Source organism: Amblyomma maculatum, chromosome 8 (genome assembly GCF_055883805.1).
Source record: "Amblyomma maculatum isolate TAMU_Amacu chromosome 8, ASM5588380v1, whole genome shotgun sequence".
NCBI classification, from domain to species: Eukaryota; Metazoa; Arthropoda; class Arachnida; order Ixodida; family Ixodidae; genus Amblyomma; species Amblyomma maculatum.
The window spans coordinates 103,976,848-103,995,845 of record NC_139351.1 but is presented as its reverse complement, the minus strand read 5'-3'; the positions used below and the strand labels follow the sequence as shown (position 1 = coordinate 103,995,845).

The following is an 18,998-nucleotide window of genomic DNA, read 5'->3' as shown; positions in this document are numbered from 1 at the left end:
TCCGCTGTTGGTCAGCGATTAATAAACCGTCCACACCGCTATACACTTCTACAGAACACGTGTCAGCAATCCAGAGACACAAACGTCGCTTGACAGGCTATACACTCATGAAACGCTCACAATATATGATACTTAGCGCTTGTGACATTGAGCGAGTAATAATGAGACAGTTCAGGACAAAGTGGTGCAATCAGCGCCCTAGGCTTTTGTTCCCAGTGCCATGTTTGCCGGTATTTCAGGTAGCTTGGAGAATTGGAGTCAGTAGTCGTCAGCCACTGGTCGCTGAGCGAAATGACCTGCTACTAAGCTCGGTGCAGCTGGAAAAGCTGGATAAAAAAAATGTTATAATTAATGATAGCTTAAACACAATCTCTTCACACCCCATATCTTCTTACTGACCGCTATTGGCGGGCAACGACAAACAAGGGGAATTTCTTGCATTTCATAAAACAATGAAAGCAAGCAGCACAGTTTCAGCACATATGGCAATGAAAAGTAAATACGAAATATCACACCGCCAACAATGGTTTCCGGTTCAGTTCAACACAACTTCCACCAGAGTAGATCAATGCAGCAGCCCATATATGTGATTAAATCTTCCCTTTTCAGACATGATACCAAATTCGTATTTTTCTGCGTAAGGAAAGCAAGATAAAACGTTGGCGGAGTCAATTTCCATGAACTAGTCTTGACACTGAACATTTTCACTCTCGGACAACTCCACAGGCAGCCTGATCTGATGCACAGCGAGAGGTCCTGAAGAAGTGGTCAGCATTTCCGGCACGCGGCTTCACAGACGTGGACAAAATGTCTTCCCATCGCACAAGAAGCCGATTACACTTCTTTCAGCGCATATGGCCACTTCCTAGCGGCACGGCCTCTAAAGGCAAGCGCCTGCGACGAACATCACTTGATTAGTGCTCAGAGCTTCCCTTACAACATTGCATCTATAACCACAATCGCGAAAAGAGCGCACGTCATCAAACCTCGGCCACCTTGACCACCTCTGGAGGTGGGGAGGAGTCCTTATTGGGCACGACGCCGCCGTCGCAAGGCGTCGCTCGTGCCTTCAACCCGCCACCAGACTCGCCTCCGCCTGCAGCGCCTCCACCACTGCCTAAGTTTCGCAAGTCTGTCCACGAGGACGACATCTTGCGAATGGGGACGGCGCTTCCGTTAGGGGCGTAGGCGTTGTTCGGAGCGGCGAGCTGCGTGGGCGACATTGTGCTCCCTGTGAGGGACAGGTTCTGTGTACTAAGGCTGCGGCGCCGGTGCGTCCGCGCCGAAGAGTGGACCGAGGCAGCCGAGTTGTGGTTGTAGAAGCTGGCGAAGGTCAGGTCGGCGTTGGCTTTGCTGCGCGTCTCCTCAGGGCAGCAGCAGCCAAAGGTGTCCACAAACGCCTGTCGGAACTTGAGTGACATCACCTGCAGAAGTAGTTTCGACGAGGTTTGAAGGGGCAAAAATAAGCAAATTTATTTTTTTTATTCTCGTACAAAGAGCGCGCAGTCCTTTCCTCACACCTGCGCAAGCCTTACGATAATACTCTCTGCACAACTTTAGGGTTTTGCTTTCGCCTATACATATGCTACAAACACAGTGTGCCAGTGGCCACAAATCTGAGAGAAATATGTTGGGCTCCGCTGCTGTGCTGTTGTACAAAGCTTTCTTTGGAACTGCAGTAGAACACCAAATACTTACCGCGTGACAGAATATCAAAGATAAAACAATTTGATGAACGGCGCATTTTTTAGTCGTTCAAAATTCAATAACTTTTTGTATTTTTTCCAAAAAGGCGTACTGATCATTGAAAAAAAAATGGCAGTAGTTTAGTTCTGGTTAAACCTGTTAAGTTGCGCAAGCATCACTGCAATGGTTGGGCCTAAGGTTCGGCATGTAGTGTAGCTGCTGGTGTAGCTTGACGTGCGCATGCAACATCGGACCTTGCTCGCATCGCATGCGGTGAGAGAGTGCGATCCGGGGAAAGCCAGGAGTGCGAAGTGCGTGAGGACGTGAGTGAGCGGCTCGTCAGCACGGAGAGCGGACGCTTGAAAACTGTGTGTGAGCACGCGTGAGCACTCCCCCCCCCCCCCCCCCCCCTTCCTCCCTTCCCTTACGGCGCGGTTGAAGTGTCGGCGCAGCTGCGGCTCAAGGTCAAGCACGACGTCCGCCGGGGATACGCGACGGCACGAAACTTAGCGCAGGCTTACGCAATAAACTTTTTTCCCTGGAAACATGGTGGGTTATTCGCAGTTTATAGCTGCGATTACCGCACAAGACAGCACTGCCTGAATTCCACAACTGCATGCAGATAAACATCATGCACATTTTTCGCCACCTGCTTCCTTCACAACCTTCTTCACTTTCCATATATTACACCTCTTTCGCCCTTACACTTTGCATTCGCTCCTTGACCTTTTTCTTTCCATCCTCTCACGACCATCACTTCGAGCCCATTCTCCTAAAAGCAGCTCAGTTCCTAACTGTGGCTTCTCCGGACGTCGGATAACCAGAAAACTCGATAAGCAAAATGCTAACAGCTCACGCACTAAGTTCCAGGCATTAGAGAAACAACGGTATAACTTGCCTGGTAGAGTATAGGGTTGACCGTAGCGCTGAGGTAATACGTGACTCCCGATATATAAGTGAGCACGGTGAAGAGCAGCACCATGGCAGCCGTCTGATCGGCGTACGTGGCGATGAGCCGCTGCGCGTGGAACGGTGTCCAGCAGATGAAGAAGGACACAACCACGGCCACTGCGCGAAACAGAGGAAGAGAGGTCATGAGAAAAATGAAGTGCATCTAAAGCAATGCTAGTATACACGAAAGCACACACAACTCCTTATCCCTGGAAAGAAAAAAGAAAAAGCCTCAGTGACTTACTGATGCTCCCAGTTCACTAAACTCACCCAAGTGGCTAAAACCTAACGGTTGCTTCCCACAAAGGAAACGAACGCACCTCTCTGTGGCTCAAGTTTTGCAGCTCTGATGAGAGTGTGTGGAGAAGTGCTCGTGTTTTTCTTTTCTGTTTGCTCTTCAGCGAGCTGCACTCCATTATCTATTTCCTAAGCTATGAAATATGATGGCAGCAGAATGCATAGCGATAGGCTCACCGCCGCAGTTATACGTATAAGGTACACAAAAATGACACGTTTGGGCCATCAAGTCTCAACTCTTTCAACACTGGTAAACTTTGCATACATTGTTGTTATCAAATGAAGTTTTCAGCCATCACAGTGAATAAACAACACCTGTTTGTGGCATCGCTTCCTCTGCTTAAAGGGCAGAAAATGTGGATTTTAATGAGAGAAGCGCGAGTATGACCCATAAGTCTCCTTTGAATTCGTCACCTTAGAATGTGAAGCCTGCAGCACTACGTTCTTTCTGCAATAGCGACCATGTTAAATAAACGCACAGCCACCTTCAAGAACATGTATACTCTAATAGAGACAATTATGTGCGATGTCAGCACACGTTAAAGATCCCCAGGTGGTCGAAATTAATTCGAAGCCCTCCACTTCGACTCCTCTTTCTCTCTTCCACTCCCACCTTCCTCCCTTCCCTTACGGCGCGGTTCAGGTGTCCGCAGAAACAAGCGTGGAAGATACTGCGCCACTTCATTTGAACCAATTATTATTATTGTATGGAACATTTCCGGTTAAATTTAGTTGAGTGGCGAAAGCAACAACTGCATGGCTACGCTTAGGATAGCTTAGGCGGGGCGCTGAGCAGCGGCCGGGCTCTCCTCCATAGTTAGTCGATTCTGGTCACTCGCGCTTATCTACATATACACCACACACACCTCTTCTCCGTACAACCAACGGAGAGAGGGATGTGCTACTGGCGCCCGCTGTGGCTATGACGTCACTTCTCCGGCACCGGCGGAGCGCGCGATCTAGCGCGGCCGCGATGGCAGCTCCGACACTCCAGCTGCTGCCTCTGACGTTACGCTGCTCCTCGCGCATGCGCAGCTTGGCCCACGCTGTGCCATGCGAAATGGCTCGACGACATGCGTAGTGTTGCTTTCGCAAGAAAACAAAGTAGAGGAATTGAAACTACAGACAAATATTTACCGCGGAACGCTGAGCCAGCTCAAAACAAGCGTTGATCGCATCATTCTTGGATTGAGTACTTAGGACGTGGTTAATAAAAAAAGTAGTCTGAGTCACATCGTACAACCACACCATTTTTGTAGAGTCTGGATTCTCAATCCACATGCAGAAATTTTCAGCGGGGCAAGATATGTAAAACAGCACACCAAATCCTGACTTCCACAAGCGAGCCAACAAAACCATACCGTCAAACACTAGTGTGGATTCCGGGACACGCAGCGATCACGGGGATTTTGTACGCAGATAGGGTAGCCCGAGGACATGCAAGCTACCGTGCACCCAACAGTCTCGCGGCAGAGGACCTGATTCCGCTTGACTCCGACTACACCATAATACTTCAGCACTACAGAGGCTTGCGGAAAGTATATCCGTAGCCACACAAAAAGCTCAGCAACGAGGAAGCCATAGATCTGAGGCGGCTACAGATGGCACCTTCTAATTTACACATATTACACGTGATGCATCTCACGATATTCAAAGACTAATTTAGGTAGGCCGGCGATAGCACGTGAGAGAAAGGTGAGCGGTTGTCCTTCACATCAAACACATGGAGCAAGAGCGACGGACTTGCTCAATTTAATGCCCATGGAGCGGGAGGACTCCTACCCCGTACCACATAACGTGGGAATGCAGTGCACATCAAATATAAACTGTTCAAAATTCAAATGAAAGACAGTAGGAGGCTTTGCTGGCCAGCTTTGACTCGGAGGCTCAGCTCTACCTGGCCACAAGAGCTCGCAAGCTGGCGAAAGCCGTTGGCGCCCTGGACTGGGAGCGCCAACTGCTCGTCAGCCTCGGCTTAAGAGGCGAAGACTAAAGGCCCTTAAGTATTTAATAAAATTTACTCACTCACTCACTCTGCCTGATTCTACAACCCTCTCGCCCCTCTAAATTCACGTGTGAGAGCTCCTGTGCAACCATAGTAGCACACACGCACCGGTAACTTCAGTTTCAGGACGGGATTTATAGTCGCTTGTCTTTCTAATCTTTATTCTGCGCGCCTAGCCGTAAGTAGTGCCTGTTCGTATTTTTTTCGATTGTTCCTAAGCTGGTCTCAGTGATAGCAATATTCCATGAAGTACACCCATACAAGTATAGCACGTACTTATGAACGCACTCAACTAACTTGGTTACCATCAGTACGCAGAGAGACCGAAACTTTTTCGGAAGCGGCAAGAATCGTAACCAACCTATTCGCGCTACAGACAACAGAAGCAGAGAAGGAATAATGTTCGGATAGGAACCGGCTGTTTGATGTTCATGCCACACGCTTAAGAGACAAGAAGCTTAACCCTACCAAGTTCTGCTCACTGGAACGATTGGATCAACTTCCCGTGGACAATATTTTCGAAGCAGTAGTTTTTGAACGCGTAGCCTTTCATGATTTTTTTTTTCTATTTTCTGCAGCTTTGTGTACTAACGTAGTTAACCCGTGCAAAGATTGAAGCAGCAATATTTCATTCCTTTATTTGTGAATAGCAAAATAATCGAGTCAAAGATCCTGCTTGAGAAACTCCCGCTGCTGCAACTGCACAACAATTTTGCAGATCCAGATAATTTAGTAACGAACAGGTGACGGTCTCAAAGTTTTGTGCTGACTTCCAAAAAGCAGCTTGGGACGAAAATTCTCTTCCGGCAGAACTTCTTTTTTGCTGCAGTGTTTCTCTGAAGGCGTCTTCTTCCTCAATGCAGCGCAAAATATCGAGTCAAGCTATTAAGCAAGATCAATTAGCTAAGTCTTTTCACATAACATCCCGAATTGTCATAACGGACGCACCGTTAACATTGTTGAACATTTTTTTTTTTGTAATTGACGATACAAGAATTTGCCAGCGTTAAACTCGAAGCAGCGAAACCTGGAATGTCAATGACAACTGCGATCTATTTTTTTTTCTATACTGGCCTGCTTTCTCACCCTGATCACGTTTGGTGCTCTACCATAATGACTCAGCGCTCTGAAATGGTAGCCTCTTTTTCCTCAAAGGCGGAATTTGAGAACGATTGAACGGTTCTCTCGTTCAGATAAGCCCTACGGCTTTTCCGTATGAAAGAAGAAAGGGAGTTTGCGGGAAGGTGTAAAAAATGTAGGATGGTTTCAAGGTTTTAAAGAACAGCGGAGAAGCGACTTCGGTTATTTCCTTTTCCCGTCAGCTCACGACTCACGAATAAACCTACGAGGCTAAGAAGGTCGCGCACTCTCCAATCCCGGCCAGCGTTCCCCTCACCTCCTCTTAAAGATCACCCCTTCGGAGTTGATAGCTACGACAAAACTAAAAAAAAAAAAAAAGAAAAGACAAAATAACGTCCCCCTTAGGAATCTTTATACTGCTAAGCGAACAGCTGCGGGGAAGCAACAAAAAAAGATAAGTGAGGATTAAATTGAATCGTTTGATATGTGATGAACGTGCTCGCCAGAGACGCCTTCGGGCTAAATAATAAAGGACTCCGAGCACTGGTGTTTGCCGCCTCTCCATTTGGTGCTTAGGTTGCCCTTTGGTCCCCGTTTCTTCATCTTCCTTTCTCACTTACGTGCCTGGTTTATCCCTAGAATTGATTCGAATTTGTTTGCTGTTCTTTTTCCTTTGTTCCCCCTCGATGTGCCGTGGTTACTTGCGCAGCATACGTGCGGGGCCTTGGGACGCGAGGCAGTACCGGTGAGGAGATAGCCCATATTTCAGCAGTCTGCGCCGTATTGGAAAATCGAAACCGACCAGCCGCCCCGAACTGGCGGCAGCGCCTGGTGTCAGCTCACTCTGCCGCAAAGCCGAAGAAAAATCCTCTCGCTGCAGCGTTATTTCCGTGCCCGCCTTTGTTTGTTGGGACCTTGAAAAAGGAGGAAAGGTTCAGATTTCGCTTTTTGTCTCTGACCAAAGAACGAAGGTTGATGATAGAAAGGAGGCAATGCGGACGCCTTACAAGAATGGAGCAAATCGAGAAGAAAGCTGAGAATGCTACAAAGCGACTGCTAAAGGCGACGTAAAAGATATGAGAAAATATCGACTGGTGATACTATACGAAAGCGAAATGACCAGTTTCGATAAGCTCATTAAGAGAAGTGAAGATGAGGCATTTGGAGACGAGAAATTCTTGGCACTGTAATCAGCTATTCGGTTGTACGGGGCGACAGCTTCACACTCATGTGTGGGAGTATGCCTATCAGTACAACTTCCAGGAGGTTTTAGATAGTACTATCACATGAATGTACTTCACAAGGCACCGTCGCCGCCTCGACGTGCTGTTCCTTCCCTCGAGTGCGAAATAAATATGCGGGCAAAACTCGGGACAAGATTTCTAAAGACCCATCCGAAGTTTCACGCAGACAGGAGATGCACCGATGCATTGGGTAGAGAAAGGCCAGTGCTAGAAATTGTTAGAATGATTAAGCTTTGCTTAAAAGCAGACGCAATAGCGTGTTTAACCCCGACATCGAATCCCGGCCTCGGCGGCCGCTTTTCGATGGCGGCGAAAAGCAAGGCGCCCGTGGGCTGTGCGATGTCAGTGCACGTTAAAGAATTCCAGGTGGTCGATATTTCCGGAGTCCCACTACGGCGTCTCTCATAGCCTGAGTCGCTTTGGGGCGTTAAACCCCACAAACCACAAACCTTTTTATTCCGCGAATTTTCGGCATTGAGAGAGGAAGAAAAGAAAATGTCTTTAGTAGGTTTAGTTGTTGAGGAATGGAAGGCGCAGTACCACCTGTCTCACTTCTCGATGGACACTTACAATTACAATGAATGGCATGCGATTAGAGGTACATATTTCGTCGGTTGCAACCTTCCGCAAAAGTAGCTTTTAACTTGATTAGCTGAGAGTGGAATTTTTAGGGGAATCCCCCAAGATGGAGTAGATTTGTAATAAGGGACCCACTACTCGCTGACATCCACCCGAGCGCAGCCATACGGCTACACAGGAAATCTGTATAGCATTTATGTGAAAGCTATACTGTATAGGTTTCCTTTGTAGCCATATGGCTGCACTTGAGTGGAAACCAATGATTAGTGACTCCCTTGTTAGGAATCTACTCCATCTTGGGGGATTCCCCCTGAATACTAGACCAAGTGTGTACACACTTCGAAGTATTGATCAGTTCGCTCTCGCCCTATGTGATTTGATCTGCCGACCGTCCTGCTGTTTTCTTTACCTACGAAGTTTCTGAGAAACTTTCCTGCGCTTGGGTGGACGCCAATGAGTATTTAATCCCTTATTGATTAGCATATGTGTGCTAAATGGGAAGGGAAATTTTATGGCGTCACCCTGAATGGTTCACAGAGAACGGTTGCATCACAGTGTTCATATGAAATGACGTGCATAGTTTTCGACGCCGTTTTTCAAAATTCGTTGGATACGGTGACGGCGACGCCTTTTCGACAAAATGAGCTCCAACGCCATCGCGTAATGAATAAGAAACCAATAAGATTACACCTCCCAAATGTATGGCCGCATAGCTTTCCTCCTACATTCAGAGGCTTCAAATATAAGACTACTAATGCGGCAAATAAACAATCCCAGTTGACGAGGATATATATCTATCCTCCATTTAAATGCCGGTTGGTGGGCTCGTTGAAGGCTGCGTGGAATGGCGCAATCATCTCGAATGTAGGTTGCCACGGTATGCTTCTCGGCCGATTGGCCGCCACCAGAGAAGAGAAAGAGTCCGTTGGCAGCTCAAAGAATGAAGCAAAAGAATAGCGCGAGCCGCTCCTGGCTTCCAGTGCGGCTGCGCGGTAATTGCATTCGTCGCCTGGTAGCACTCGACGCGCGAATAGCCGCGTCGCCCCCTCCTCAGTGCAGGCATTTCTAGCCGTTTGCCGCAGGCGCGCACGGGAAACAAAGAGTGGAGAAGCGAGCCGAAATGGGACGCCGCTAATTGCTTCAGGCGCGGCACCGCCATCCCTTCCCTGTCCACCCGTTCGATTTCCCTGAAGGCCACTGACTGTTCACTGCACCCCCCCTTTTCCTCCGTCCCGGATTCCCGCCCCTACTCCCTCACGTTCATCCTCGATGAGTAGGTGCATTTAGAGGTGTCATTCACGGAGAACGAAGAGCCAGCGCACACTCCCTGATTTAATCTCGTATTTCTGACTAGAGCCGTCTCCACGAGGTAACGTTACCTTTGTCCCTGATGCCTCAAGGCGGCCTGAGAACTCAAGGGGCAGTGAATATTTTAGGCTGTGTTGTGGAAACTTGCTGGTCTTCTATAAAACCAGCAGAACCGACTCGTTCGTTTATTAGTTTGTACGTTTTCACGTACCAAAGCGACTTGGACTATGAGGGAAGCCGTAGTGGAGAGTCGCAGCGGGGGACGGGGAGAAGGGGAGCACATATGATTCGATTTCATCATTACAAACGAGGATCGTTCTGTTACTGATTTTTCTAAAACTTCATGGGCTTGAGCGCGTACGAGAGAGGAGTAGCCTATGTGAAATGAATCGAACAGCATCAGTGCTACTGTCTCAATAGAGCTTTCTTATTCTGTCTCGACTTGCCATTCTTGCTTGTCTTAATCTATCGATAACTTGCTTACAATTATATGCGAAACTGGAAATCCAGTTCTTAAAACCCTGCTGTGCAATTTTTATCAACGAAAAATATGTGCAGTATCGTCGGAACGGATTAGAACTGCACGTCATTCTTTTAGCATGTATTGCGTTTTACTTCGTTGTATCGTGATTCGTACTACTGTGTTATATCATTTTCTGCTTCTATGTATTTTGTTTTATGTTGTAGTTGGTGGTGTCGTAATTCCATCTCCTCAACGGTAGGGTGCAGCAACTTCGTCCTCCTCACTGGTTGCCTTTCGGCGGGTTAAGCTGCGATTGCTATCGAGAGGTGTCTCTGAACGCAACCTAAAGGTAACATACACTCACTAAAGGCAGGAAATGATTATGGTTAAAATAATTAAATAGTGTTACCGTTGTCAGAATGTCACCTTGTGGCTCTGGTCAAGGCTAGTTTCGTGGCTATTAAGAATTAAAAAGCATCACAAGATGCAACCTAAAGGGGAACACCTCCCAGTAAATATATTTGCAGCTTATTTTAATGTTTTGCAGTTAAAAAGATACGGAAAAAGTTACACATATAGGATTCGAACATATGTTTTATTCGCGATGTGTTCAGGTAAGTAGTGCTAATCCAATGCGCCACTGAGGCTTTTTGTTTCTGTATTGCATGGAAAAACTTCCGTAAAAAATGAAAAAAAACTCCACTCACTTAAACGTCTCCATGTCTGAAGTTACCGGGCTGCTTAATACGAGCCCGCGACATTCCTAGCCAGACAATGCACCATCATCAAAGCATTAAAATCCTGGGAGGCAAACACATGCATCTAGATACGGCATCCAGTCTGAGGGTTCTTCACGTGCAGCATACACACTCCTTCCCAAAGCACACTGCTCCCGAAACACGGATTTGGACGATCTTGGTGGCTCTGCATGCCTGTCCATCATACGGCTTTTTCAAAGACTGAACAGTCCCATCAACACAAATAGATCGTAAGGCACGACGGAGCTTTAGTCAGGAGGCAGAAATCTAATTGTATATGGTGTAATTTCAATGTCCTTTTTAAGAGTTCTTTGTAGTATGTCCTAAAAGAACATATCATCACAGTATAGAAGAAAGCAATGATCAGTTGTCTCAGGCACGTTACAGAGACGACAATTCACCGACCAGGGCACAAACATCTCCTTATCATGAAAGGCAACGTCGCTGTGTGCAATTTGAAAAAGAACGTTTTTGCTACTGCCTGAATGCACATTTGCCTAACACGCTTTAGAACAGTAGTGCCCAAAAACCCTAGATAAGGCTGCCGATACAACGGTGTAGGGAACAAAGGCTCAGTGAGAGCCTGGGTCATCTACTTTCTCGAGAGGCTATACAGGTAATCTACAAAGAAATGCACAGTGAGAATTGAAAGTGTCAACAACCTTTAAGGAATCCCCATAAAGGCCCCCAGTCGGTGGGAATAAGCAAGGCAAATGTTGGGGGGGGGGGGGGGGGCGACTAAGACGCCTAATGAGCTCAGCTACAAGACACGGATGGTTTGCCGATTTGAAAAAGATGAAAGACGGGAAACAAGTTGATGCTTGTACAAACAAGTGAACAAGGCCCACTCCACCAGACTCTAAGGGAAGGAACAAGTTGTCACGACGCATGGGCTCCCATTGAGAGCGCCACACAAATGTAGCAAATATTCTGTGTATAACTTGTACCTTCCTCCTCGCACAATGCAAGACTTGAAGGACACACGCAATGATTGATTGATTTATAGGGTGGGAAAGACGCGGTAACTGTCTCACTTGTTTTCTGTGGACGCCTCAACCGCGCCGTAAGGGAAGAGAGGAAGGTAGGAGTGAAAGTGGAAGGAGAGAAAGGGGAGCCGTAGTGGAGGGTTACGAAGTAATTTCGACCATCTGGGGATCTTTAATGTGCGATGTGCGATATCGGCGCACGTTAAAGATCCCCAGGTGGTCGAAATTACTCCGTAGCCAATACAAAGTAGTGAAACATGCATATTGTAATTTTAAAACTGCATACTCTTGTTATGTTTGCAGACACCTCTTAAGGGTATGCGACAAAGAAATAAAAGAAAATGTGGATTAGTTTCATGAAGGAGAAGTGAAAGCTAGTCTCCCTACGCCTCTGACGTCATGCACGTTCTACTAGATGTTCTGCGGATATTTTGTTTCTCTTCCCGATCGTTCGCTTCAGAGCAGTATCATGTCAAGCGAAGGGGAACAGTCGCTAAATGAAGTTGAGAACCACGCGTACTGCCAAAATGTCGCAGCTGCTCGAACATACCTAGCGAGCAGACATATCCTTCCCCGTTGACGCGACGGGGGAGCAACCGCTGGCCCATTTTTATGCCCGTTTTGTTCGCCTTTCTTCGTACATTCGATCGGACTTGAGCCAACCCTCGAACTTGTACCCCTTGAATGATGGCGGTGCTGGTTCGGAGATGACGGCGAAGGAGAGGGCCGACGCATTTTGTTCCTTGAGACCATTCGTCTTGCGGCTTTCTGTTTGTTCCCTACCACCTTTCCTCTTCTCAAGTCTTTAAAAATAGTCGAAACGAGCGCCGTGTAGTACGTAACGTCGTGGCTCCGGATTCTCTCCGAACGAAAATCGAGCGTCACACTATTTCTTTCTTTATTTTGTGGGCCGTTTTTCGCCCAGACAACTTTTCCCCCAAACGCGCAGCATTAGCTGAACTGGAGCGGCTTACTAAAAGGCTTCAACTAGCATCCCGTGTATTTTACTCCGAGTCACCGTACGCTTTCTGTGTGTCTCGAAACGTGGTGCGCCGTTGCGCTTTGCAGTTTGTTTGCCTGCGACAGCTAGAAATCCGGTTACACGTCAGGTCCCGACTGTGCAAGCGCTTCGGCTCCCCTGCAAGCCTCTCTCAATATCGCGCGGTCGATGACGCCCGGCTTGGCGCTTCAAGTGAGGTGAAAAACAGGAACGCGGGAGAAGCGAAGGAGACGGGACTCGAACGTTGCCGCGGGCTCCGGTGGCGAAAGACGTCGCCGAGATGAGCGACGAAGACGCAGCTCGCCAAGGTCGTTGCTTGTTGTCTTAACGCCACGTACAAACAAAAGCCAGAAGATCAATACCCGGCCATCTGCTGGAGGAACCGCTACACTTACGTGCGCCGCCCGGCAGTGTTAAAGGTGTCAAACTTACACTGTGCGCAAGTACCGGGTAAAAGCATTCCTTTTTCTGAGGGCAAGAAAAAAATGGGGGAGGTGGAAAAATTTAGCTCGGCTTTTAAAGCTATTCGTGACAGCCTTAATAATGCAGCTTCTCTGCAGCTCTCTTTACGGATCCTCGTTTGCATACATTTACTTTGCTACTGATTAATCAGTAAAGTCAAAATTTTGTTCCTTTGTTATCTCACACTTGCTCATTAGCATACAGTCGAAATATACCGCGTTATGTGAGAGTCCACCCGATGATGACGATAACCCGCTTTAAACAAGTCGTTCAGATAGACGTGCATGCCCTCTTGGGGCAACGTGTGTGGCCCCGGGTTGGATTCTCTATCCCACTGTTCTATCTGAGAGAAGCTGCCCGAAATGGCACCTCCTGCCAATTCGGCCATGGTATATGGCCTCTTTACGTCATAACCGGCGGGCCTATCAGTGCACGGCCATGCAGCTGCAAATTCTAGGACAAACCGATGCTTTACCGCGACTATTGAGCATCATATGCGCAATCCAGGGTGCATTTTGGTTATGCCTTCTTCATGAGTAATTAAATGCCAACTACGAGGGGCGTTCACAAAGTTCCTATTATTAGTAGAAGAAAGGCAGATACAAGAATGCGGCTTGAGCGGGAGTTTGTTATATACATATTATTGACAGCCCAAGAACATGCTCTTCTGCCACTAATGGACAAGCTGGCGCAGGCGATCGCACTGTAGACCTCCTCATTTTTTTTTTGCTGAAAGCATTCAAAAATCACTTCTTCGTCGTCCTAGTACCTTTCTCTCGTATTTTGTTCTTCGTGTGAAGGAAGAGGAAGAAGTTATTTCGTGCTAGGTTTCACGTGTGGCCAAACCCTCTCGTGGGTTTGTGCCATTATCTGAGGGCACAACAACAACAACAACTGGTCAGATGAATCAGGAGGATTGCACAATATTTCGTAGCTTCAGACGGCCGATTGTGTCACCATCTCCTATGCTCAGTGAAGTGGTGCATTGTTATAAACCAGAAAAACATTTTCCCAAGCGCGCAGCAAACCTCGTCAGGTGCAGACTGCTGCAAAGAAAAAAAAATGGTGAACACTGAGTCTGCACGCAATGCACACAAAGTATCATGCTCCACTATTCATTCGAGAGTTATTTGCCAGTCAGCGATTGTCAGAGCCCCCGCTTTCGTCGCAATTTCTGCTATATCAGCCAGAGACGGTTGGCAACTCTGTTCTTGGTCATCGAGGCGTGTTTAGGTGACGTAATTTCTGCCTAATTTAACGATATTCGCACGCACTTGACCGTTATGCACTGCCATTAGCTCGGAAGGAATCATCCTTGAATGGTGGGCTTTCAAATACAGAAAGCTGAACACTGAGAGTGCTTCTAATTTCCCAGTGGATGCTGCCATTTATAGTTCGATGCACTCGCGGTATGCTGAGGTGCTATATAGAGAACAGTCTCCATATTCCGCTCAAAGTAAATAGATATACTCCGTGAGCAAAAATGGAGACACCACGTGGTTTGACGAAATGGCACACCACCTTTTTCTGACGGTGAAGCAGTTATTTCTGGGATATGCATAGGGCACCCTCCCAAATATACTTGTCATCTTGCCAAAGCAATTGGTCTGCCACGCGTTTTACACAGAAAAAAAAAAAAAAAAAGTAATCGCAGCGCTTCGCTTGGTAGTAGTAGTAGTAGTATAAAACATTCATTTGAGTTACATTAGTTATGAATTGAGGGCGGTGTCGGTCGTGTTCTCAGTGCGGGACTTCGTTGGCTGATGCCGCTGCCCGAGCCCTCGCAAGCAAGGTCCTTTGTACCGCAAGGTCGGAGCTGGACAGGGCCACCGTACAATCCGCCCACGTTCGTTTTTCTTTGCGATGTACAGCTTGTTTTTTTTTTTTGTTTCTTTTTTTTTTTTGCAAATCCATCTCAGTCGAAAAAAAAAACTGCAGAACCGGGACAAAAATACGATCAAATATTCTCTAGTTCTGTCGTATACGTCAGATTTTTCTGTAGTTGTGTAGTTTTTCTGTAGTATATTTCTGTTGTCTGTAGTTATCTAGCACTTCTCTGTTGTAACTACAAAAATTTCTGATGTTACTACAGAATGTTCTGTTGTCACAACAGGTTTCCCGCCAAAAACCGCACAGAAATTCTATCGTAACAGCGGAAAATTTTGTGTGTTTTTCCCTACTGGGATACCTTTGTAATACCCTCGAACGGAGGTTCCTTAGGGGTATGTTGCGTAAAAAAAATAAATAAAGGTCTGCTTTCTGGCCGCAAAATATGCATTTAGGTGAGAAAGTACCCGGACTAATTTTGCGCAGTCTAGCTGAGCTGTTGTAGGACAATGTTTGTAAACGCTTGAGGTGACACTCCTCTGGTGCATCCAGTCCTTTAGCAGATTCTATGAATGTTTGTCTCGCTAAGCGAACGTGTCACAGTATCTCGCGATATGTAGGTAAGGGCTGATGGTGGTCATACGAAGGGAGTGATGAGAGATCCCGGGAGAGGAATTCTCGGGCTGCGGCGTGTGCACACTCGTTTCCATCTGCCCCTTGATGACCAGGTACCCATATTAGTTCTTTGTCTGAGGCGGAGTGTCTGGCTTGAGATAGAATTTTACAGGCCAAGGTAGAAACCCAGCCTCGCATGAATTTCTGTAGGCTGTTTGGGAGTCTGTGACGATGTATATATCATCGGTATGTGTTGCGGCTAATGCGATCGCTGTCTCCTCTATTTGTGCCACGTCTGAAGTTTTAGCCATCAGCCCCGCAACCGTATGGCCTAGACGAGTGACGGCTGCCATTGTGATGCCTTCACAGGGACCCGCAGCAGCCATAAAGAAGGCTCCTTTGTCCTTGAAGTAGTTGGTATCCATTGTCCTGGCTCGTCTCTCCACTTTTGCTCATGTGTAAGTTCATTTTTGTGCCTCTGGTGAGCGACATTTAGAATGTTATGGTTATGATAATACGAGCTATGTGAACGCGGCTTGTAGTTATGAAAACCCGCACCTTTGAAACCTCAGCAATAGAGCGTAAATAAACTTCCTCACTTAGATTCAGGGCTAAAACTGCTGGGGAACTTGCTTTTTTTAAACCTGCCAGCCGATGCGCATGTGTAGAAGTATTCCAATTTCTTTCACATTGAAAATATCAATGGCACCGTTTGAATAAATTAAAATACAGTTTAGCGTATTTTATTATGTAAACGATGCTTACACTATTATTCCCGTGATGATACCACGCGCAGAGATGCCATTTTAGAAAAGTGCGCTGCGACAAAGCCAGCTTAAACGTGCTATCAAAAACTTGTTCACCACGTTTGCTTTTTCGAACGACGAAGCTGAGTCAGAAATCGAATAGACTGGACTCGCCTTCAGTGTAGAAGGCGCTCAATTTCAGAATATATAATGTCATAATCTAGTAACAAAAATCAAAATTTTGTTACTTAATTTTACTTAATTGTCCTTTATTACACTCCAGCGAACAAATAATGTGCGCCTTGCTGCATAATTCATCATAACAGACTGCATAAGTGTTGCAGATCTGCGCTGAATAATTTGAAACTCGTCGCACACCATTCTGAAAGAGACCGAAGGGAACCGCTTTATCGAATGAGGGCCTTTGAGAGGCCTCAGAGAACACCTGCTCTTAGAACAAGGAAATGCAGAGGTAGTAGTAAGCCGTCTGCCGCGCTCTCCTCAATAGAGAATATCGGCGCCTTTAAGGCTGAATTCTGTAGTGCTTTGTCCGTCTGCGGCCAAGGCTGGCGGACGCTTTGAGTGCTCGCGAAGCTTACTTTCTTAACGGGTGTAGCTTTATAAATATTGCGCCACGCTGAGCGCTCGACGGTACCTTGGAGAATATGGCATGACTCTGTTCAGCAAGAGTTCTTAGGTTCAAGGCTTGATGTCGTTATGGGAGCCACATTCATAAGTAAACGTTTGTTGTGAAGTATGGGTGCACATGAAAACAAAACAAAACAAAAAAAAACATCATGCGGTGATCTGAAGGCATGCCACAAATGCCCTCCACTGGAGTATCACAATGTAAAAAAGAGCTGCTTTTTTTTTGCTTAGACACATACTTAATTTCTTGCAACATCCCAGTTTTTTCTAGTGACAACCTGCACCAGCAAGCCTGTATCATTGAGCTAGTCCCCAATTTAGCTTCCACCAGCGGAGCCGCCGGCAAGGTGCATCGGCCGTCTTAACTTCTCAGAATTATTATTCTTTGGGAAAGCAATTTGCTCTCTCTCTCTCTCTCTAAGGACGTCATCCACTTCGTTTTCTGATGCAGAATTATGCAGGCGGGCTAAACTTGTTTGACACGGATAAGCGAGGCAAACTCGAAATTCGCTATTACCCACAACGGAGCACACGTATTTCGCCAGACATGACGTTATCTTGCAGGCAGTGAGCCCCCATGGGGCAATATAGGCTAAAATATAACCTACTTGCAGCTCCTGAGTTACATACCCGAAGCAGCCGCTGATCGCAATGAAATGTGACTGGCGATGGAATAAGAAATAAACGCTGTAAAAACATGTCTGTAATTATAACCGTTGGGTCGCTGAAACACTGTTGAATATCTCCGTAAATATTTGAGACTTTATTGTTGCCACTATATGAAACATATTCAGGGGATCAAGGCCAGCCTTGCAATTTTTGCCAACGAGAAAAGAATTGGTGAGTGCTGGGTTAGCAAGCATATTTGTTGAAACAAGTTTGCCTTCCCACCAGCTCTGCATTGCCACATCGTCGGTACTAAAGCCTGTTGCAAAATGTTATGACGGTACAGATGAAAGTACCGCCTACGTAGGCGGTTTTGCTAGCGAAGAAAGGGGGGTGGGGGATAGAGTAGGTAAGGTCACTATGGAAGCCAAAATGCGCAGCATGCCCACTATTTCTGTTGCTTTTTCTTCCACCTTTCTCAAACATATTGTCATCTTTCATGCCAGGAGTCGTCTTTTCTTGTTTTATCGAAAGCTGGCGAAAATTATCCACGGGGGCGTCTGCACCTGCTGCTGCCGAGATGGTTCCAATCGGTCACTCGTAACACGAACGGCCAGCAAATAAAACAAATCACATCAGGCGACTTCTGTGAACGACGCGAAGGTGGAAAAGGAAAGTGGAATTGTTCCTACATGAAAAAGAATAGAAACATCAAAAACAGGCAGTGCCAAACCTTTCTCCCCGGAGGGCAGTCTTGCATTCAGGTGTGTCGGCTTGAAAGTGACATATTCGAACACGACGTCAAAGCTCTGGGGCCCTCCAGGTATTCCCAAAAGACTCCCGTTTCCACCACTCAGCAAGTTCATTGGCACGTTAGCACTTCTGCTCAAATTCTTTCTGTGTTTTTCTTTCTAAGCGATGTTCGAATTTCTTTTCAAATCCTTACCATCGAAAGACCCCTTTTTCATCTTCATTGTTTTTTTTTTCTTTTAGTGGGGGGGGGGGGGGGGAAGCATCACCTGGCAGCATTTTAGAAATGAAGTTGGCCAGTTCCACTGCAATCAGTCAAGAATAGCACTGAAACCGTAAGGACAGACATGGAAGGAAACACTTTCGCCTTAACCAGCAGTTTGTTTTCTCAGCCTAATAGTGTTTATCTCATGATTGCCCTCCTACGCCAAAAACCTAGTAGAAAATCGAAGAAAAATCAGCAATAGATCTTGCACAATTCTCTTAATTTGATAACCATAATGTGATTTGGGTAAGAAGTTTTGCTTTATTCCACGAGAAAATGTGAATTGGGCTATATAAGTTTATGCATGCTGCGCGCTATTTGGAAGGGTTTTCTGGATGATATTTTATTTTTAGTTATAGAATAATAAGGGAGTCATTACTCACTGACATCCACCCAAGCGCAGCCATATGGCCACGGAGGAAAGCTATACAGCTTTCTCAGAAACTTTGTAGTTAAAGAAAAATTCATCCAGGTCCGGGGGAGGGGGGAGGGGATCAAGCCCTGGACCACCGTCTTTAAGGGGCAGTCGCTCTACCAACCTAGTTAATCAGGATGGTCAGCAGAACAAATGGTAGGACGAGAGCGAATTTACCAATGACTCGAAGTAGGAACGATGCTGGTTCAACACCGCTCCTACTTCGAGTTATGGATAAATTCACTCTCGTCCTGCCATCTGTTCTGCTGACCGTCCTGGTTAGCTCAGTTGGTAGAGCAACTGCCCC

At 46.6% G+C, this 18,998-nt stretch overlaps 1 protein-coding gene across 1 annotated transcript in view; it reads right to left on the bottom strand.

The window, feature by feature from the left end:
• Positions 1-980: 980 nt before the first annotated feature.
• The window catches only part of LOC146182067 (pyrokinin-1 receptor-like), a 356,768-nt gene continuing 338,750 nt past the window's right edge, over positions 981-18,998 (bottom strand). The window contains exons 2-3 of the mRNA XM_084575891.1: positions 2,585-2,754; positions 981-1,424 (exon numbers count right to left, since the gene is read on the bottom strand). Coding sequence (XP_084432017.1) covers positions 981-1,424; positions 2,585-2,754 — 614 coding nt within the window. The remainder of the gene's footprint in view (positions 1,425-2,584; positions 2,755-18,998) is intronic.